The 22,295-nt window shown below is 52.4% G+C and overlaps 1 protein-coding gene across 2 annotated transcripts in view; it reads left to right on the forward strand.

The window, feature by feature from the left end:
• Positions 1 to 13,230, forward strand: part of RIF1 (replication timing regulatory factor 1) — a 234,742-nt gene extending 221,512 nt beyond the window's left edge. For both annotated transcript variants that reach the window (XM_075317188.1, XM_075317189.1), the window contains exons 32-36: positions 3,048 to 3,125; positions 3,364 to 3,479; positions 3,641 to 3,794; positions 3,883 to 3,991; positions 11,781 to 13,230. In XM_075317188.1, coding sequence (XP_075173303.1) covers positions 3,048 to 3,125; positions 3,364 to 3,479; positions 3,641 to 3,794; positions 3,883 to 3,991; positions 11,781 to 12,007 — 684 coding nt within the window. In that variant the 3' untranslated portion in view covers positions 12,008 to 13,230. The remainder of the gene's footprint in view (positions 1 to 3,047; positions 3,126 to 3,363; positions 3,480 to 3,640; positions 3,795 to 3,882; positions 3,992 to 11,780) is intronic.
• The last annotated feature ends 9,065 nt before the right edge of the window (positions 13,231 to 22,295 follow it).

The following is a 22,295-nucleotide window of genomic DNA, read 5'->3' on the forward strand; positions in this document are numbered from 1 at the left end:
TCAGTCGCACCCCTTAAGGCGCCTCATGCACTTCCTAGGGAAGATGGTGGCAGCAATGGAGGCAGTCCCGTTCGCGCAGTTTCATCTGCGCCCACTTCAATGGGACATTCTCCGCCAATGGGACGGGGAAGACAACTTCCCTAGACAGGAAAGTCTCCCTTTCTCAGACGGCCAAGGACTCTCTGCAATGGTGGCTTCTTCCCACCTCATTATCACAGGGAAGATCATTCCTGCCCCCATCCTGGGCAGTGGTCATGACAGACGCGAGTCTGTCAGGGTGGGGAGCAGTTTTTCTCCACCACAGGGCTCAAGGGACGTGGACTCAGCAGGAGTCCACCCTTCAGATCAATGTTCTGGAAATCAGGGCAGTGTATCTTGCCCTATTAGCCTTCCAGCAGTGGCTGGAAGGAAAGCAGATCCGAATTCAGTCGGACAACTCCACAGCGGTGGCATACATCAACCACCAAGGAGGGACACGCAGTCGGCAAGCCTTCCAGGAAGTCAGGCGGATTCTGATGTGGGTGGAGGAAAAAGCATCCACCATATCAGCAGTTCACATCCCGGGCGTAGAAAACTGGGAAGCAGACTTCCTCAGTCGCCAGGGCATGGACGCAGGGGAATGGTCCCTTCACCCGGACGTGTTTCAGGAAATCTGCCGCCGCTGGGGGGTGCCGGACGTCGACCTAATGGCGTCTCGGCACAACAACAAGGTTCCGACCTTCATAGCGCGGTCTCGCGATCAAAGAGCTCTGGCGGCAGACGCCTTAGTGCAAGATTGGTCGCAGTTCCGGCTCCCTTATGTGTTTCCACCTCTGGCACTCTTGCCCAGAGTGTTACGCAAGATCAGATCCGATTGCGGCCGCGTCATACTCGTCGCCCCAGACTGGCCGAGGAGGTCGTGGTACCCGGATCTGTGGCATCTCACGGTCGGCCAACCGTGGGCACTACCAGACCGTCCAGACTTACTGTCCCAAGGGCCGTTTTTCCATCGGAATTCTGCGGCCCTGAACCTGACTGTGTGGCCATTGAGTCCTGGATCCTAGCGTCTTCAGGATTACCCCAAGTGGTCGTGGCCACCATGAGACAGGCTAGGAAGTCCACTTCTGCTAAGATCTACCACAGAACGTGGAAGATTTTCTTATCCTGGTGCTCTGCACAAGGAGTATCCCCCTGGCCATTCGCGTTACCGGTCGTTCTTTCCTTCCTGCAATCTGGGTTGGAAAAGGGCTTGTCGCTAGGCTCCCTTAAAGGGCAAGTCTCGGCACTATCCGTGTTTTTTCAGAAGCGTATAGCACGACTTTCTCAGGTGCGCACGTTCCTGCAGGGGGTTTGTCATATCGTACCTCCGTACAGGCGGCCGTTAGATCCGTGGGATCTAAACAAGGTCCTTGTTGCTCTCCAGAAGCCGCCCTTCGAGCCTCTGAGGGATGTGTCACTTTCTCGACTCTCACAGAAAGTGGCCTTTCTGGTAGCGGTCACGTCTCTTCGGAGAGTGTCTGAACTAGCAGCGCTGTCTTCCAAAGCTCCTTTCCTGGTGTTCCACCAGGACAAGGTAGTGCTGCGCCCCATTCAGGAGTTTCTCCCTAAGGTGGTATCCTCTTTTCATCTTAATCAGGATATCTCCTTGCCTTCCTTTTATCCGCATGCAGTGCATCGGTATGAAAAGGATTTACATTTGTTGGATCTGGTGAGAGCACTCAGAATCTACATTTCCCGCACGGCGCCCCTGCGCCGCTCGGATGCACTCTTTGTCCTTGTCGCTGGTAAGCGCAAAGGGTCGCAGGCTTCCAAAGCCACCCTGGCTCGATGGATCAAAGAACCAATTCTTGAAGCCTACCGTTCTGCTGGGCTTCCGGTTCCATCAGGGCTGAAGGCCCATTCTACCAGAGCCGTGGGTGCGTCCTGGGCATTACGACACCAGGCTACGGCTCAACAGGTGTGCCAGGCAGCTACCTGGTCGAGTCTGCACACTTTCACCAAACATTATCAGGTGCATACCTATGCTTCGGCGGACGCCAGCCTAGGTAGAAGAGTCCTGCAGGCGGCAGTTGCCTCCCCGTAGGGGAGGGCTGTCTTTGCAGCTCTAACAGGAGGTATTTCTTTACCCACCCAGGGACAGCTTTTGGACGTCCCAATCGTCTGGGTCTCCCAATGGAGCGCCGAAGAAGAAGGGAATTTTGTTACTTACCGTAAATTCCTTTTCTTCTAGCTCCTATTGGGAGACCCAGCACCCGCCCTGTTGTCCTTCGGGATTTTTGGTTGTTTTTCGGGTCCACATGTTGTTCATGTTGAATGGTTTTCAGTTCTCCGATGTTACTTCGGAGTGAATTTGTTTAAACCAGTTATTGGCTTTCCTCCTTCTTGCTTTTGCACTAAAACTGGTGAGCCAGTGATCCCACTGGGGGTGTATAGCCAGAAGGGGAGGGGCCTTACACTTTTTAGTGTAATGCTTTGTGTGGCCTCCGGAGGCAGTACTATACACCCAATCGTCTGGGTCTCCCAATAGGAGCTAGAAGAAAAGGAATTTACGGTAAGTAACAAAATTCCCTTCTTTTAAGGGGGCGGTTCGTGCGGCGTCACAGCGACGTCACACGGCAGGCTTCCAATAGAAGCGGAGGGGCGGAGAGCAGCCGCATGAACGTCACTCCCACCTCGTTGCCGGAGGGCGCAGGAACGCTGTTGTTCGTCGTTCCCGGGGTGTCACACGTAGCGACGTCTGCTGCCTCAGGAACGACTAACAACCTGCGTCCCAAATGAGCAACGATATATTGAAAATGAACAACATATTAACGATTTGGTGAGTATTTGGGATCGTTAGCCGTCGTTCGTGTCACACGCAACGAGGCCGGATGTGCGTCACGAATTCCGTGACCCCAGCGACATCTCGTTAGCTATGTCGTTGCGTGTAACGGGGCCTATAAGCATGGACATGGGCCCATGATGCTCAACCACCCTCTGTTATACTTGTCATCTCTCCCTATTGCTGTCTATGCCCTCTTAAGACACTGGCCTGCCTGATTGGTAACGACCTATGTTTTGCCGTACAGGTTAACACCACTCCAACCAAGGGCTTTGTGTCCCCTGGAGCCAGGGTGCTCGGATTTAAAAGCTCAAAAAAGAGTTTGGTAAGTAGTGAAACTCTTGTCTTCATAAATCTGTACGTAGCTTTTAGGTGTCTTAGTTTAGAGTAAAGCTGTACTCGCGCGGTGTAGCTCTGCTCCTTTCCTTCAGTCTGATGTCTCCTAATGTAAGTTACAGGTTTCAAGGAATTATTTGGGGTTTGTTTTTGTTTTTTTTGTTTTTTGCCGATTTGGATTGAGACGAGAGAAACATCCTAGTAACTAGAATTTTAATTTTTTTTAGATTTCGGAAATGACAAAGGAATCCATGCCTTCTCCGAAAGAAAGCGTTTACCCAGCCCTGATGAACTGCACCACTACCATAGATGTTATACTGCCCCAGATTACATCCAACATGTGGTAAGTTGTAGATTGACTGTTGCTTTTAAGATCGAGCCTCCCAGGTAATGTCTTCTGAAAGAACACTTGAATACTAAAAATCCTCAAATGAGTCTCCAAATACAACTAGGCTCCATGGTTGCTGCACTTGGTATAATTTTTATTTTGTTTTTCCTCTGTAGGGCAAGAGGTGTGGGACAACTGATCCGTGCTAAAAACATAAAAACGATCGGAGACCTCAGTACCCTGACCCCATGTGAAATAAAAACTCTGCCGATCCGATCTCCAAAGATTTCTACGGTCAAGAAAGCCCTCCGAATCTACCATGAGCAGCAGGTAAGGGGTGAATGCAGAATGTGAGTGGAATTGCTGGGTAGCCATGTCCTGACCCTGACCTAAACTCGCACCCGTCTGCTGTCTTTAGACCAAGTGTAAAGGCTATGATGAATTTGCTGCCCTCGATGAAGCCGAGAAGGCGCTCAATGGGGTCGATGAAAAGTCAGCACCTGTGGATGAAGAGAAGATTGAGACAGGTAATGGGATTCTCTTATTATACGGAGTGCAGACACTGCTCTATAATCATTAGGAAACTACAACTCCCAGCATGTCATGACAGCACCACACTATCACCATACATCAACATCTAATAACTTTTCATATAAAGAAGCCATATTTAGTTTTGACTGATTTTCAAGCAAAGCTTGAGGTGCATCATCATGTATAGTCACCCGACCGCTGCAGCTAATCACAGGCCTTTAACAGTCAGATATCCAAAGAATAGGATGGCCTCTCTTCATCAGTGACCTCAGCTATGAAGCGAGGGAGTAAGTATATCCTGACACACGCACCCATCCCCACACCTACCCCCATCCCCACACCTACCCCCACCCCCCACACCTACCCCCACCCACACACCCACCCCCCACCCACACACCCACGACCCACCCACACACCCACCTACACACCCACCCCACCCACACACCAGACCCACCCACCCCACCCACACACCAGACCCACCCACCCCACCCACACACCCCACCCACACACCAGACCCACCCACCCCACCCACCCCACCCACCCACCCACACACCCCACCCACCCACACACCAGACCCACCCACACACCAGACCCACCCACACACCAGACCCACCCACACACCAGACCCACCCACACACACACCAGACCCACCCACACACACACCAGACCCACCCCCACACACACACCAGACCCACCCCCACACACACACCAGACCCACCCCCACACACACACCAGACCCACCCCCACACACACACCAGACCCACCCCCACACACACACCAGACCCACCCCCACACACACACCAGACCCACCCCCACACACACACCAGACCCACCCCCACACACACACCAGACCCACCCCCACACACACACCAGACCCACCCCCACACACACACCAGACCCACCCCCACACCACACACCAGACCCACCCCCACACCCCACACCAGACCCACCCCCACACCCCACACCAGACCCACCCCCACACACACACACACCCTCCCGTATTTTTCGATTGAGAAGACGCACAACGAACTTAATGGGGAGAAAAAAAAGAGGTCCGACTTACGATCTGGTAGTTTCTTACTGGGAGCGGGCAGTGCTGGTGGACCGGGGTCACAGGAGGCAGGGGCGGTGGTGGACTAGGGCTGTGCGGCAGGTGTCCCAGATGCTTGCTATTGGTGCAGTGAGGCAGTCAACTTCCAGAAAAGTGCGGGCTTCAAAGAAATGGCACCTGTAGTTAGCGCATGCGAAGATGGAGCATTCAGCTGAAGATCTCATCTGCGCATGCGCCACCTCCAGGCGCCATTTTCCTTACGCCCTCTGCAAGGAGATCAACAGGCTTGGTGGCGGCGCATGCGCAGATATTTTGAGCCTAGAGCTTGAACTGCACACGCGCCAATTCTGGGCGCCATTATGTGAAGTCCACATTGCAGATTTTTATGAGGATGACACCCGCGGCATTGCTTCTTTGACGCCTCTCCATCCCCGGTAAGCAACATTCGGATTATAGGATGCCCCCATTTTCCTCCCAAATTTTTGGGAGGAAAAGTGTCTTTTAGTTAGAAAAATACCAGCTAAGGATAAACCCTTTTTAAGCATCATTGCTAAATCTGATCTGCAATCTCATGTTTTCTTCGGCGCTCTATTGGGAGACCCAGACGATTGGGTGTATAGCACTGCCTCCGGAGGCCACACAAAGCAATTACACTAAAAAGTGTAAGGCCCCTCCCCTTCTGGCTATACACCCCCAGTGGGATCACTGGCTCACCAGTTTTCGGCTTTGTGCGAAGGAGGTCAGACATCCACGCATAGCTCCACTGTTTGTAGTCAGCAGTAGCTGCTGGCTATATCGGATGGAAGAAAAGAGGGCCCATATGGGGCCCCCAGCATGCTCCCTTCTCACCCGCGGTGGTGCTTGTAAGGTTGAGGTACCTATTGCTGGTACAGAGGCTGGAGCCCACATGCTGTTTTCCTTCCACATCCCCTGGAGGGCTCTGTGGAAGTGGGATCTTGCCGGCCCCCAAGCCCTGGGGCCGGGCTCCATCCACAGACCCAGAGAACCTGCTGGATTTGGAGCGGGAGTGCCGTTCAGGGACAAGGCCCTGCAACTTTCAGGTACTCTGTGTCCCCGGCAGGCACGGACACTCTCAAGGCTTGCTGAGCGTTATAGTGCGCCGGGGACAGTAGCGCTGTGCGCTGGGGTTAGGTCACTGCAGCTTTGCTGAGTGACGTTACATGTTGGGAACTACTGCGCCGACCGCTCCTGGAGCGGCGGCGCAGCTGCGACTTATGGTGCGCCGGGGACTTTGCGCCGACCGCGCTTTTACGGCGGCGGCGCTTCTAACTTTAGCCCCCGGCTTCTGCGGCCTAGCGCCGCTTCGTTCCCGCCCCCACCCTGTCAATCAGGGTAGGGGAGAGACGCTGCTCAATTGGCAGCGCCGAGGGCTGGAGCTTTATTTACATGCTCCAGCCCTCTCACTAGGCACAGTGGGAAGCAGGCTTCCCGCTCTTCGTCTGTATACGCCAAGGGCCCGCCCCCCCTCTCCACAAGGACGCCGGCAGCCATTACACATGCGGTCTGGCTGGGGAAAGGCAGCAGGCTCTGGGAGACCCAGACTAAAGGGATTTCGGCGACCACACACCCGCTCCTAAGCGGGCGGTAAGCAGCACATTAGTGCTGGCCCCACTAGTGCCTCAGTGTTATATTAGTGTACTTTTTTCTTGGTACCATATATATATATATATATATATATATATATATATATATATATATATATATATATATATATATATATATAGTTGCACTGTAAGGTCGCTTCTCGGCTGGACACCCTGTACTGCTCTGAGGAGGCAGCAACATGTCATCCGCAAAACGCAAGGGTGCCAAGGCACAGGCTGTGTACACTGTTTGTACTGCATGTGGGGCTAATCTACCAGCAGGCTCCAACGACTCTCATTGTGTGCAATGTTCAGTCCCAGTGGCACTTCGTCAGCCAGAGCCTATGGTGGTAGTGGCCCAGGCAGAGACGCCTGTGAACCCTGCCCCGGTGACGGGGACAGACTTTGCAGTTTTTGCCGATAAAATGTCTGTGACTATGACAAAAATCCTGGAGACCTTGCAGTCCAGGCCAGTTATTCAGACCATGGACACTGCTGTGCCTATGTTCCCCGGTCCCCCTCAGTTGGAACTAATCCGTACTTCAAGGGGGTCTCAAGCATCACAGGCTGAAGTCTCTGACTCAGATGACAGTCCCAGGCAGCCTAAGCGAGCTCGCTGGGAAAGACCCTCGACGTCATCACACTGCTCAGGGTCTCAGCGAGAAGAGTCTCTCTGTGATGAGACTGAGGACGGTGATCAGGATTCTAATCCTGAGGCCCCTCTCAATCTGGATGCCCCTGATGGTGACGCCATGGTTAATGACCTTATATCGGCAATTAATAGACTGTTGGATATTTCTCCCCCAGCCCCTTCTGCAGAGGAGGCAGCTGCACAGCAGGAGAAGTTCCATTTCCTGTATCCCAAGCGTAAATTAAGTGCTTTTTTGGACCACTCTGACTTCAGAGAATCAATCCAGAAACACGACGCTCATCCAGACAAGCGTTTCTCTAAACGTTCTAAGGATACCCGTTATCCTTTTCCCTCTGAGGTGGCCAAACGCTGGACCCAGTGTCCAAAGGTGGATCCCCCAATTTCCAAGCTTGCGGCTAGATCCATAGTCGCAGTAGAGGATGGCGCTTCACTTAAAGATGCCAACGACAGACAGATGGACCTTTGGTTGAAATCTGTCTATGAAGCTATCGGCGCGTCGTTTGCTCCAGCATTCGCGGCCGTGTGGACACTCCAAGCTATTTCAGCTGGTTTAGCACAGGTGGATGCTATCATACATCCAGCAGTACCGCAGGTGGCGTCCCTAACTTCGCAAATGTCTGCGTTTGCGACCTATGCTATCAATGCTGTCCTAGAATCTACGAGCCGTACCGCTATGGCGTCCGCCAATTCTGTGGTTTTGCGCAGAGCCTTGTGGTTAAAGGACTGGAAAGCAGATGCTGGTTCCAAAAAATGCTTAACCAGCTTGCCATTATCTAGAGACAGACTGTTTGGTGAGCCATTGGCTGAAATCATAAAACAGTCCAAGGGTAAGGACTCTTCCTTACCACAGCCCAGAGCAAGTAAACCTCAACAGAAAAAGTGCCAGTCGAGGTTTCGGTCCTTTCGTGGCTCGGGCAAGGCCCAATTCTCCTCGTCCAAAAGGACTCAGAAAGAACAAGGGAACTCAGATTCCTGGCGGGCTCACTCACGCCCCAGGAAAGCAAATGGAGGAACCGCTTCCAAAGCGGCTACCTCATGACTTTCGGCCTCCTCCCTCCGCATCCTCGGTCGGTGGCAGGCTCTCCCGCTTTTGCGACATTTGGCTGTCACAGGTCAAAGACCGGTGGGTAACAGACATTTTGTCTCGCGGGTACAGAATCGAGTTCAGTTCTCGGCCTCCACTTCGGTTCTTCAGAACCTCCCCACACCCCAACCGAGCAGATGCCCTGCTGCAGGCGGTGGACTCTCTAAGAGCAGAAGGAGTCGTGATCCCTGTCCCCCCTCAGGAACGGGGGCGAGGATTTTACTCCAATCTCTTTGTCGTTCCAAAAAAGGACGGCTCCTTCCGTCCTGTTCTGGACCTAAAACTGCTCAACAAGCATGTGAACGCCAGGCGGTTCCAGATGGAATCCCTCCGCTCAGTCATTGCCTCAATGTCTCAAGGAGATTTCCTAGCATCAATAGACATCAAAGATGCTTATCTCCACGTGCCGATTGCTACAGAGCATCAACGCTTTCTACGCTTCGTGATAGGAGACGACCATCTTCAGTTCGTAGCTCTGCCATTTGGTCTGGCGACAGCCCCTCGGGTGTTCACCAAGATCATGGCGGCAGTGGTAGCAGTCTTGCACTCTCACGGACACTCTGTGATCCCTTACTTGGACGATCTACTGGTCAAGGCACCCTCTCAAGAGGCATGCCAACTCAGCCTGAATGTTGCACTGGAGACTCTTCAGGCGTTCGGGTGGATCATCAACTTCCCAAAGTCAAATCTGTCACCGACCCAATCACTAACGTATCTTGGCATGGAGTTTCATACTCTCTCAGCGATAGTGAAGCTTCCGCTGGACAAGCAGCGGTCTCTACAGACTGGGGTGCAGGCTCTCCTTCAAAGTCAGTCGCACTCCTTAAGACGCCTCATGCACTTCCTCGGGAAGATGGTGGCGGCAATAGAGGCGGTTCCGTTTGCGCAGTTTCATCTGCGTCCACTTCAATGGGACATTCTCCGCCAATGGGACGGGAAGTCAACATCCCTGGACAGGAAAGTCTCCCTTTCCCAGACGGCCAAGGACTCTCTGCAGTGGTGGCTCCTTTCCACCTCATTATCACAGGGAAGATCCTTCCTACCACCGTCCTGGGCGGTGGTCACGACAGACGCGAGTCTGTCAGGGTGGGGAGCAGTGTTTCTCCACCACAGGGCTCAGGGTACGTGGACTCAGCAGGAGTCCACCCTTCAGATCAATGTTCTGGAAATCAGAGCAGTGTATCTTGCCCTACTAGCCTTCCAACAGTGGCTGGAAGGGAAGCAGATCCGAATTCAATCGGACAACTCCACAGCGGTGGCATACATCAATCACCAAGGGGGGACACGCAGTCGGCAAGCCTTCCAGGAAGTCCGGCGGATTCTGATGTGGGTGGAAGCCACGGCCTCCACCGTATCCACGGTTCACATCCCCGGCGTAGAAAACTGGGAAGCAGACTTCCTCAGTCGCCAGGGCATGGACGCAGGGGAATGGTCCCTTCACCCGGACGTGTTTCAGGAGATCTGTCGCCGATGGGGAAGGCCGGACGTCGACCTAATGGCGTCCCGGCACAACAACAAGGTCCCAACCTTCATGGCACGGTCTCGCGATCAAAGAGCTCTAGCAGCAGACGCCCTAGTGCAAGATTGGTCGCAGTTCCGGCTCCCTTATGTGTTTCCACCTCTGGCACTCTTGCCCAGAGTGCTACGCAAGATCAGATCCGACTGCAGCCGCGTCATACTCGTCGCTCCAGACTGGCCGAGGAGGGCGTGGTATCCGGATCTGTGGCATCTCACGGTCGGCCAACCGTGGGCACTACCAGACCGACCAGACTTACTGTCCCAAGGGCCTTTTTTCCATCGGAATTCTGCGGCCCTGAACCTGACTGTGTGGCCATTGAGTCCTGGATCCTAGCGTCTTCAGGCTTACCCCAAGGGGTCGTTGCCACCATGAGACAGGCTAGGAAACCCACGTCTGCTAAGATCTACCACAGAACGTGGAGGATATTCTTATCCTGGTGCTCTGCTCAGGGAGTGTCTCCCTGGCCATTTGCATTGCCTACCTTTCTTTCTTTCCTGCAATCTGGGTTAGAAAAAGGTTTGTCGCTCGGCTCCCTTAAAGGACAAGTCTCGGCGCTATCCGTCTTTTTTCAGAAGCGTCTAGCACGACTTTCTAAGGTGCGCACGTTCCTACAGGGGGTTTGCCATATCGTTCCCCCGTACAAGCGGCCGTTAGATCCATGGGATCTGAACAGGGTACTAGTTGCCCTCCAGAAGCCGCCCTTCGAGCCTCTGAGGGAGGTTTCACTTTCTAGACTATCACAGAAAGTGGCTTTTCTGGTAGCGATCACATCTCTTCGGAGAGTGTCTGAGCTAGCAGCGCTGTCTTCCAAGGCTCCCTTCCTGGTCTTCCACCAGGACAAGGTAGTGCTGCGCCCCATTCAGGAGTTTCTCCCGAAGGTGGTATCCTCTTTTCATCTTAATCAGGATATCTCTTTGCCTTCGTTTTGTCCTCATGCAGTTCATCGGTATGAGAAGGATTTACATTTGTTAGATCTGGTGAGAGCACTCAGAATCTACATTTCCCGCACGGCGCCCCTGCGCCGTTCGGATGCACTCTTTGTCCTTGTCGCTGGTAAGCGCAAAGGGTCGCAGGCTTCTAAGGCCACCCTGGCTCGATGGATCAAAGAACCAATCCTTGAAGCCTACCGTTCTGCTGGGCTTCCGGTTCCATCAGGGCTGAAGGACCATTCTACCAGAGCCGTGGGTGCGTCCTGGGCATTGCGACACCAGGCTACGGCTCAACAGGTGTGCCAGGCAGCTACCTGGTCGAGTCTGCACACTTTCACCAAACATTATCAGGTGCATACCTATGCTTCGGCGGACGCCAGCCTAGGTAGAAGAGTCCTGCAGGCGGCAGTTGCCTCCCCGTAGGGGAGGGCTGTCTTGCAGCTCTAACATGAGGTATTTCTTTACCCACCCAGGGACAGCTTTTGGACGTCCCAATCGTCTGGGTCTCCCAATAGAGCGCCGAAGAAGGGAATTTTGTTACTTACCGTAAATTCCTTTTCTTCTAGCTCTTATTGGGAGACCCAGCACCCGCCCTGTTGTCCTTCAGGATTTTTGGTTTGTTTGCGGGTACACATGTTGTTCATGTTGAACGGTTTTCAGTTCTCCGATGTTACTCGGAGTGAATTTGTTTAAACCAGTTATTGGCTTTCCTCCTTCTTGCTTTTGCACTAAAACTGGTGAGCCAGTGATCCCACTGGGGGTGTATAGCCAGAAGGGGAGGGGCCTTACACTTTTTAGTGTAATTGCTTTGTGTGGCCTCCGGAGGCAGTGCTATACACCCAATCGTCTGGGTCTCCCAATAAGAGCTAGAAGAAAAGGAATTTACGGTAAGTAACAAAATTCCCTTCTTTTTCATTAATGCATTTTCTTCTTTTCACGGTCCTAGATTTACCAGAGGCATCGGCTACAGCAGTTGTCCACGAGGCATCGGCCACGCCAGACATTTTGGCCCAGATCAATGCTCTTTCGCTACTTTTTACTCAAGAAGAGCTCGGGAAATATTCAGGAAGCCAACTATTCGAGATGCAGGACAAACTGGGCATGATCTCAAACTGTGTCCTCCGACATCTCCAGTGCCGGTGGAGGTCTCCGCCTCACGATGGCTCGGTTTGAGTCTCCGGATTTAAGTATTTCCCGTTACAGGACGTATTTGTTCTTCTTTCTGATGAGATATATTTTTAATGAAACTTTTGAATAGGATTTCTTTTTAAGAACTTACCTGCAGTCCCTTCACCTTTAGACTTCTTGCTGCTATATACATAGTGCTTTACGTACTAGGTGTCCCCCTTTTGCCTTTGTACTAAAGGGTCTGTCCTCGGATTGTATCGGCCATTTTTACATTTGCCTAAAGTTACTATTTGCTTGGGTCCAAAAAAAAGCACAAAAAGACCAAATATTTTGAAACCTGGAGGTGTTTTTTTTTATAACATTGATTTACTGATTTTCTCTACTACCCCTTTTTGTACTCAAAATAAAAAAAAATACATATATATTTTTATTCGTCCCCCACATTAAGTCAGATTAATTACATACCTCAAACTGATAGCAGTATTGTGATTTGTGGGTATTGTCGCCTCAGGGAATAGGAGAGATTATGTTATATACTCCTGTCCATTTTGGGTTATGGAGTGGACCTAAATTGCCTTTGCCTTGTCAACTTTTACGCAACTTTTTTTTTTTTTTTTTTTTTTTTATTCCCCCCCTCATCAGTTACAAGGATTTTTTTTTTTCTTTTACTCAATGTTCACCCTAGATTAAACAAAATAAAATAAACAGTTGTGTACGCCGCATCTGTGCAGAGCTTTCCCCATTGTTATAGAATGTTGGGGGTATTTTTGTACAGAAACATATTTACATAAAACATGGTGGTTTTCACCTTTTCTCATAAATTTTTTTTTTTTTTCTTTTTTCTTACAATGCTAGTGTCCAATCTGCCAGTGCACACACCCTTTTAAGCTTATTGGGGGGTGCAATTTAAAAATCCAGCTTTAGATTGCAAGGAGTTCAGTCATTTTGATGTTTCTCTTCTCTTACACACTTTAAAGCATGATTTCGGCACCTTGTTTGTGACTTTTCTTTTTCCTTCTATCCTCACCGCTGTATCAGACCTTTTTGCTCCTCCTGTATTCTCTACAGAACTCTCCGTGAACAGATCCTCGCGTCATTTTGTATATTCTGTACATAGCGCTGACTGCAGACTGATCCTCCCGGTTGTACATATAATTTAAGTCGGTTCCTCCATGCTTCTTAATATCATTTGATGCAATATGTTCCCTTTTTTTTTAGAATTTAATTGTAAAATTATTAAACTATTAAAGTACTTTTTTCCATGTTTACTGCGAGTGGTTTTATTGATGAAAGTGATCAGTCACACAAAAAAAAAACCTGACAGGCCTCCCAAAGATGCAGTGTGAACTGGCGCATAACTGAACATGACTGTAAATGACAAAAAAGACAGTTACACTTTGTAATCCATGAATGTAAAAATATAGACATGCATGACTGCTTAAGGAAAAAAACTTGAGATATTTAGCATTAAAAATGGCCATTTGTAGATCTGCCCAGTAGCCACATCAAGGCAATCTCATAATACTGGAAACCTACACTGAACTGAAGCCTTTCTGGGGTAAAAAAAAAACAAACTTCCATGTGTATGGGCGAGTAGGAACCTGCTATAAAGAAAAGGTTACTTACTCCACCCATACATGCCTTGACGCGGCGACTGAGCAGATGTGAAAATGGCCATGTTTATATGCTAAATATCTCAATTTCTTCATCGTTCCTTATGGGAGACCCACACCATGGGTGTATAGCTTCTGCCTCCGGAGGACACACAAAGTACTACACTAAAAGTGTAGCTCCTCCCTCCGAGCATATACACCCCCTGGATGACAAATCCAACCAGTTCAATGCTTTGTGTTCAGGTCGTCACACACACACATGCATCCTCTGAATTTTGATTTTTTGATTTCAAAGATTTGGAAGAAAAGCGGGTCCAATCTGGACTCCCGGCATGTCCCTTCTCACCCCACTGTGTCGGCGGTGCTGTTAAGGTTGATTTTACAAGGCTGGAGCCTTCACATGCCGCGCTCCTTCACCCTCCCCTGAGGCTCTGGCTTGAAGTGGGAGCCATCACGGTTCTCACTGCTTTGCAGGAGACCGGTCTCCATCCGCAGCCCTTTCAGGATCCTGCCGGACGGAGCGCTCACCTCCCAGGGACCTGGCACCTGCGTCTCACAAGCTAAGTACTGAGACGTTATTACCACAGAAAGTGGTCTTTCCAGGGGTCCCTTGTACTTTATATATTGGGGAGAGTGTGTTATATGACTGTTAACATTTCCGGCCGGTTCTCCAGTTTTCACTGGAGAACCGCGCCGATGGTGCCTGTACGCTGGCCGCATGTTTAAATCTAGGCCCCAGCTTCGCCTGAGGCCTAGTTTCGATTTCACTGCCCCTGCATGTCAGTCATGCAGAGGGACAGTGCGGCTCCGCCCAGCGGCTGTTCAGCACAGGGAACGGACACTCCTCACTGAGGAAAGATTCCCTCCTCTGTATACCTCATTTTCCCTCCGGATCCCGCTCTCAGAGTAGGCCCCGCCCCCTCTCCTCGCTCCGGCGCCATTTTCTCAGCGTTCTCAATGTCTGCATAACCACATTGTGACAAATGGGGGCCTGGGCTGGGGGATCTGGAGGGCACAGGGTCTCTATGTTAAACGGTCTGGCAAGCCACAACCTCCGGTTGTGCAGCTGCTTATATACTCTGTTTATATACTCTGCTGGGGGTCATTCTGGACAGAGCCCCCACTTCTGCAGCATGTCTCACATCAGAGCAAGGCTGTTCTTAATATGCACTGCATGTAGACTCGTACTGCTGTACCGAGCACATAACCACATTGTGATGCTTGCTCTAACATAGTGGTCCCTCAGCCTGGAAGCTCATCAGTGGTCCCTCCGGCTGCTCCGGCTCCGGTGGCTGAACCCCCGGTTTGGGTAGAATCCCTCTCTCCAGGGGACAGCTGTCCCGGACACTGATGAGCATGCATCAGCCCCCTTCTCAGGGCGCTTCTGCTGCTACGGCTCGCTCAGCAAAGCTCACAGAGGATTCTTCATCTGGTCTCAGACCCCGTCCTCCTAAAATGGAGACTCAGGGTCCCCTTTCCTTCCTCGTCCCGCAACTCTGATTCACGAGCTGACTCGCAGGACGAGGAGGATGTCTTTACTAGGGGCTCGGACGCTACTTCATGTACCCCATTGATCTGTCCGAAGGTGACGCAGATGCTAATGATTTGATTGCGTCCATTATATTTGTACTGGACCTCAATCCGCCTGTATCAGGGGAGCATCCCCCTCTGACAGAAAGGCATCAGTATACCTTAAGAGAACAAGGAGTGTGTTCCTTAACCGCTCCAGTTTTTCAGCCCACTGTGACCAAGCCCAGAGCCTGTCCTGACAGACGCTTCCCAAAGCGTGGTTCTGATGACTGTTTCCCCCTTCCACCAGAGGTGGTCAAGGAGTGGGCTCATTCACCAAGGGTGGACCCTCCGGTGTCTAGACTTTCAGCCCGGATAGTTGTATCAGTGGCTGACTGCATCTCTCTAAGGATCCCACTGTCCGCCAGGTTGACCTTCTGGCCAAATCTATATATGAGGCGGCAGGGGCCTCGTTCTCCCCATCTTTCTTTGTCGCTCCATTGGGAGACCCAGACAATTGGGTGTATAGCTTCTGCCTCCGGAGGCCACACAAAGTATTACACTTAAAAGTGTAAAGCCCCTCCCCTTCTGCCTATACACCCCCCCGTGCATCACGGGCTCCTCAGTTTTTATGCTTTGTGCGAAGGAGGCACACATGCACGCATAGCTCCACAATTTAGTCAGCAGCAGCTGCTGACTATATCGGATGGAAGAAAAGAGGGCCCATAACAGGGCCCCCGGCATGCTCCCTTCTCACCCCACTCTGGTCGGCGGTGCTGTTAAGGTTGAGGTACCCATTGCGGGTACATAGGCAGGAGCCACATGCCGTTTTCCTTCCCCATCCCTTAAGGGCTCTGGGTGAAGTGGGATCCTAATCGGTCTCCAGGCACTGGGACCGTGCTCCCTCCGCAGCCCCTGGGGAATCTGCTGGACAGGAGCTGGGTATCGTCAGGGACAAGGCCCTGCTACTGTGAGGTACTCTGTGTCCCCTTGGGGACGGCGCATGGAGCGCTTGTGTCATACACGCTGCAGCACTGCTGGGTGTGTTAGTGCGCCGGGACTACCGCGCTGACCGCGCTTGTTTGCCGGCCGCGCTTATAACTTTAGTCCCCGGCTTCTGCGGCCTAGTACCGCATATTCCCGCCCCCGGGCCTGCCAGTCAGGGGAAGGGAGGGACGCTGCACTGGACGTCAGCGCTGAGGGCTGGAGCATACTTTGTATCCTCCTCCCCCCTCACTGAGCACCGTGGGGCACCAGATTCCCGCACTTTCTAGGGCACGCCCACGGCCCCCTCCTCCTCACAGAACGCCGGCAGCCATTCCTGTCAGCACTTCTGAAGCTGGAGAGGAGAGACAACACGGCTCTGGGAGGCCCAGGCAGGGAATCTGGTGGTCACACAACCGCTTTGGGCGGTCGGTAAGCCGCACCTGTTTCTAGGTGCTGGCCCCCCTGGGTGCCGAAGTGTGTATATATATATATATATATATGCTTATATGCTATACAGTTACTCTTTACGGTCGCACTGTTGGTTTTTGGCTATATACCCTCCCGGATTGTACTCAGAGGAGACAACAGCATGTCGTCCGCAAAAAGCAAGGGTGCCAAAGCACAGGCTTACTTTGCAACCTGTACCTCATGTGCGGCTATACTACCGGCAGGTTCCACCTACCCTCATTGTGTGCAATGCTCGGCCCCTGTGGCACTTACTCAGCCGGACCCTCTGCCACTGGTGGCCCAAGTGGAACCACCTGCTACCACTGTCCAGGTGACAGGGACGGAGTTTGCAGTATTCGCTGACAAACTTTCTGAGACTATGGATAAATGGTCTGCTAAGATACTAGAAGCCTTGCAGTCCAGGCCGGTAACACAGGCCCCGGGCACTGTTGAATCATTGACCCCAGGCCCCCCTCGGTTGGAGCAGCAAAGTGCTCCTGGGTTGACTCATAGGTCCCAAGGTGAGGTCTCTGACACGGACCGCAGTCCCAGACCGCCTAAGCGGGCTCGCTGGGAGCTTCCCTCGACTTCATCACACTGTTCAGGGTCTCAGCAGGAGGACTCTCTAGAGGATGAAGCGGAGGTGGCAGATCAGGATTCTGATCCTGAAGCCGCTCTCAACCTAGATACACCAGAAGGAGACGCCATAGTGAATGACCTTTATAGCGTCCATCAATCAGGTGTTGGATCTTTCTCCCCCAGCTCCTCCAATTGAGGAGTCAGCTTCTCAGCAGGAGAAATTCCGTTTTAGGTTTCCCAAGCGTACAATGAGTACGTTTCTGGATCACTCCGACTTCAGAGAGGCAGTCCAGAAACACCGAGCTTGTCCAGATAAGCGCTTTTCTAAGCGCCTTAAGGACACACGTTATCCCTTCCCCCCTGACGTTGTCAAGGGTTGGGCTCAGTGTCCCAAGGTGGATCCTCCAGTCTCCAGACTGGCGGCTAGATCCATAGTTGCAGTGGAAGATGGGGCTTCACTCAAAGATGCCACTGACAGACAGATGGAGCTCTGGTTGAAATCCATATATGAGGCTATCGGCGCGTCCTTTGCTCCGGCATTCGCAGCCGTATGGGCACTCCAAGCTATCTCAGCTTGTCACTCGCAGATTAATGCAGTCACACGTGCCTCTGCTCCGCAGGTGGTGTCCTTAACCTCTCAGGCGTCGGCGTTTGCGTCCTACGCCATTAATGCTGTCCTGGACTCTGCGAGCCGTACGGCGGTAGCATCCGCCAATTCGGTGGCAGTCCGCAGGGCCATGTGGCTACGTGAATGGAAGGCAGACTCTGCTTCCAAAAAGTTCTTAACCGGTTTGCCATTTTCTGGCGACCGCCTGTTTGGTGAGCGATTGGATGAAATCATTAAACAATCCAAGGGAAAGGACTCATCCTTACCCCAGTCCAAACCAAATAGACCTCAACAACGGAAGGTACAATCGAGGTTTCGGTCCTTTCGGCCCGCGGGCAGGTCTCAATTCTCCTCGTCCAACAGGCCACAGAAGGGTCAAACGAACTCCGATTCATGGCGGTCTAAGTCACGTCCTAAAAAGACCGCCGGAGGAACCGCTCCCAAAGCGGCCTCCTCATGACTTTCGGCCTCTTCACACCGCATCCTCGGTCGGTGGCAGGCTCTCCCGCTTTTGCGACGCCTGGCTGCCACAGGTACAAGACCGTTGGGTGAGAGACATTCTGTCTCACGGTTACAGGATAGAGTTCAGCTCTCGTCCTCTGACTCTATTCTTCAGAACATCTCCGCCCCCCGAGCGAGCCGATGCTCTTCTTCAGGCGGTGTGCACTCTGAAGGCAGAAGGAGTGGTGATCCCTGTTCCTCTTCAGCAACAGGGTCACGGTTTTTACTCCAACTTGTTTGTGGTGCCAAAAAAGGACGGATCTTTCCGTCCTGTTCTGGACCTAAAACTGCTCAACAAACACGTAAAAACCAGGCGGTTCCGGATGGAATCCCTCCGCTCCGTCATCGCCTCAATGTCCCAAGGAGATTTCCTAGCATCAATCGACATCAAAGATGCTTATCTCCACGTACCGATTGCACCAGAGCATCAGCGCTTCCTGCGTTTCGCCATAGGGGACGAACACCTTCAGTTCGTGGCACTGCCTTTCGGCCTGGCGACAGCACCACGGGTCTTCACCAAGGTCGTGGCAACAGTGGTAGCAGTCCTACACTCTCAGGGACACTCTGTGATCCCTTACTTAGACGATCTGCTTGTCAAGGCACCCTCTCGAGTGGCATGCCAACACAGCCTGGACATTGCTCTGGAGACTCTCCAGAGATTCGGGTGGATCATCAATTTTCCAAAGTCAAATCTGACACCGACCCAATCACTGACATATCTCGGGATGGAGTTTCATACTCTCTCAGCGATAGTGAAGCTTCCACTGGACAAACAGCGTTCACTACAGACAGGGGTGCAATCTCTCCTTCAAGGCCAGTCACACCCCTTGAGGCGCCTCATGCACTTCCTAGGGAAGATGGTGGCAGCAATGGAGGCAGTTCCTTTTGCGCAGTTTCATCTGCGTCCACTTCAATGGGACATTCTCCGCAAGTGGGACAGGAAGTCGACGTCCCTCGACAGGAACGTCTCCCTTTCTCAGGCAGCCAAAGCCTCCCTTCGGTGGTGGCTTCTTCCCACTTCATTGTCGAAGGGGAAATCCTTCCTACCCCCATCCTGGGCGGTGGTCTCGACGGACGCGAGTCTGTCAGGGTGGGGAGCGGTCTTTCTCCACCACAGGGCCCAGGGTACCTGGACTCAGCCAGAGTCCTCTCTTCAGATCAATGTTCTGGAGATAAGGGCAGTGTATCTTGCCCTAAAGGCGTTCCAGCCGTGGCTGGAAGGCAAGCAGATCCGAATTCAGTCGGACAACTCCACAGCGGTGGCATACATCAACCACCAAGGAGGAACACGCAGTCGGCAAGCCTTCCAGGAAGTCCGGCGGATTCTGCTGTGGGTGGAAGCCACAGCATCCACCATATCCGCAGTTCACATCCCGGGCGTAGAAAACTGGGAAGCAGACTTTCTCAGTCGCCAGGGCATGGACGCAGGGGAATGGTCCCTTCACCCGGACGTGTTTCAAGAGATCTGTTGCCGCTGGGGGATGCCGGATGTCGACCTAATGGCGTCCCGGCACAACCACAAGGTCCCGGCATTCATGGCACGGTCTCAAGATCACAGAGCTCTGGCGGCAGACGCATTAGTTCAGGATTGGTCGCAGTTTCAACTGCCTTATGTGTTTCCTCCTCTGGCACTGTTGCCCAGAGTGTTACGCAAGATCAGGTCCGACTGCCGCCGCGCCATCCTCGTCGCTCCAGACTGGCCGAGGAGGTCGTGGTACCCGGATCTGTGGCATCTCACGGTGGGCCAACCGTGGGCACTACCAGACCGACCAGACTTGCTGTCTCAAGGGCCGTTTTTCCATCTGAATTCTGCGGCCCTCAACCTGACTGTGTGGCCATTGAGTCCTGGATCCTAGCGTCTTCAGGGTTATCTCAAGAGGTCATTGCCACTATGAGACAGGCCAGGAAACCAGCGTCCGCCAAGATCTACCACAGGACGTGGAGGATATTCTTATCCTGGTGCTCTGATCAGGGTTTTACTCCCTGGCCATTTGCCTTGCCCACTTTTCTTTCCTTCCTTCAATCCGGATTGGAAAAGGGTTTGTCGCTCGGCTCCCTTAAGGGACAAGTCTCAGCGCTCTGTGTTTTTTCAGAAGCGCCTAGCCAGACTTCCAAAGGTACGCACGTTCCTGCAGGGGGTTTGTCACATAGTCCCTCCTTACAAGCGTCCGTTAGAACCCTGGGATCTGAACAGGGTGCTGATGGCTCTTCAGAAACCACCCTTCGAGCCAATGAAGGATATTTCTCTTTCACGCCTTTCGCAGAAAGTGGTCTTCCTAGTAGCAGTCACATCACTTCGGAGAGTGTCTGAGCTGGCAGCGCTGTCATGCAAAGCTCCTTTCCTGGTGTTTCACCAGGACAAGGTGGTTCTGCGTCCGGTTCCGGAATTTCTCCCTAAGGTGGTATCCCCCTTTCATCTCAATCAGGATATCTACTTACCTTCTTTTTGTCCACATCCAGTTCACCAATGTGAAAAGGATTTGCACTTGTTAGATCTGGTGAGAGCACTCAGACTCTACATTTCTCGTACGGCGCCCCTGCGCCGCTCGGATGCACTCTTTGTCCTTGTCGTTGGCCAGCGTAAAGGGTCACAGGCTTCCAAATCAACCCTGGCTCGGTGGATCAAGGAACCAATTCTCGAAGCCTACCGTTCTTCTGGCCTTCCGGTTCCCTCAGGGCTGAAGGCCCATTCTACCAGAGCCGTGGGTGCGTCCTGGGCTTTGCGGCACCAGGCTACGGCTCAGCAGGTGTGTCAGGCGGCTACCTGGTCGAGCCTGCACACTTTCACGAAACACTATCAGGTGCATACCTATGCCTCGGCAGATGCCAGCCTAGGTAGGCGAGTCCTTCAGGCGGCGGTTGCCCACCTGTAGGAAGGGGCCGTTTTACGGCTCTATTACGAGGTATTATTTTACCCACCCAGGGACTGCTTTTGGACGTCCCAATTGTCTGGGTCTCCCAATGGAGCGACAAAGAAGAAGGGAATTTTGTTTACTTACCGTAAATTCCTTTTCTTCTAGCTCCAATTGGGAGACCCAGCACCCGCCCCTGTTCCCTTCGGGCTGTTGTTCTTTGTGTACACATGTTGTTCATGTTGAATGGTTTTCAGTTTTCCGAACTTCCTTCGGATTGAATTTACTTTAGACCAATTTATAAGTTTCCTCCTTCCTGCTTTTGCACCAAAACTGAGGAGCCCGTGATGCACGGGGGGGTGTATAGGCAGAAGGGGAGGGGCTTTACACTTTTAAGTGTAATACTTTGTGTGGCCTCCGGAGGCAGAAGCTATACACCCAATTGTCTGGGTCTCCCAATTGGAGCTAGAAGAAAAGGAATTTACGGTAAGTAAACAAAATTCCCTTCTTTGCAGCAGTGCGGGCTCTCAAAGCCATCTCTGCTTCTCTGGAGGAGATGCATTCCCTCACCAGGGACTTTATGCCCGAAATGGTTGCCTTAACTTCCAGGTTTCAGTCTTTACATCCTATGCCATGTCTGCCATGCTGGAGACTGTCACCGCACTGCGGTGGCCTCGGCTACTTCCCTCGCTATCCGCAGGCTCCTGTGGCTTCGAGAGTGGAAGGCAGATGCTTCTTAAGAAGTTCCTTGCTGGGCTCCCTTTTGCTGGGACCAGTCTATTCGGTGATCAACTGGATGAAATTATTAAGGAAGCTTTTGGCAGGAAGAGTACTTCCATGCCACAAACCCAGGAAACCTGTCCAGGGCAGGAACCAGTCGAGCTTTCGTTCCTCTAACTGGTCGTCCTCTAAGCCCTCGGCCTCGTCCACTAACTCAGCCAAGGTCCGTAAACCAACTGGCGCATGAAGCCGCGTCCTCAGAAGTCCGCAGGAGCTGCTGCCACCAAGGCAGCCTCCTCTTGATTATCTGGCCGCGCCAGCAACGTCCTTGGTCGGTGGCAGGCTCTCCCACTTGGGCGACGTGTGGTTTCAACACGTCTTCGATCAGTGGGTGTGGGTTGCCATCTCCCACGGCTACAGAATAGAATTCTATCCAGCCCGCCAAACAGATTTTTTCTGTCAACTCCCCCCTGCTCCAAGGCCGCCGCCTTCTCACAGGCCGTGGCATTCTTGCAGGC

Source organism: Anomaloglossus baeobatrachus, chromosome 7 (genome assembly GCF_048569485.1).
Source record: "Anomaloglossus baeobatrachus isolate aAnoBae1 chromosome 7, aAnoBae1.hap1, whole genome shotgun sequence".
Lineage (NCBI taxonomy): Eukaryota > Metazoa > Chordata > Amphibia > Anura > Aromobatidae > Anomaloglossus > Anomaloglossus baeobatrachus.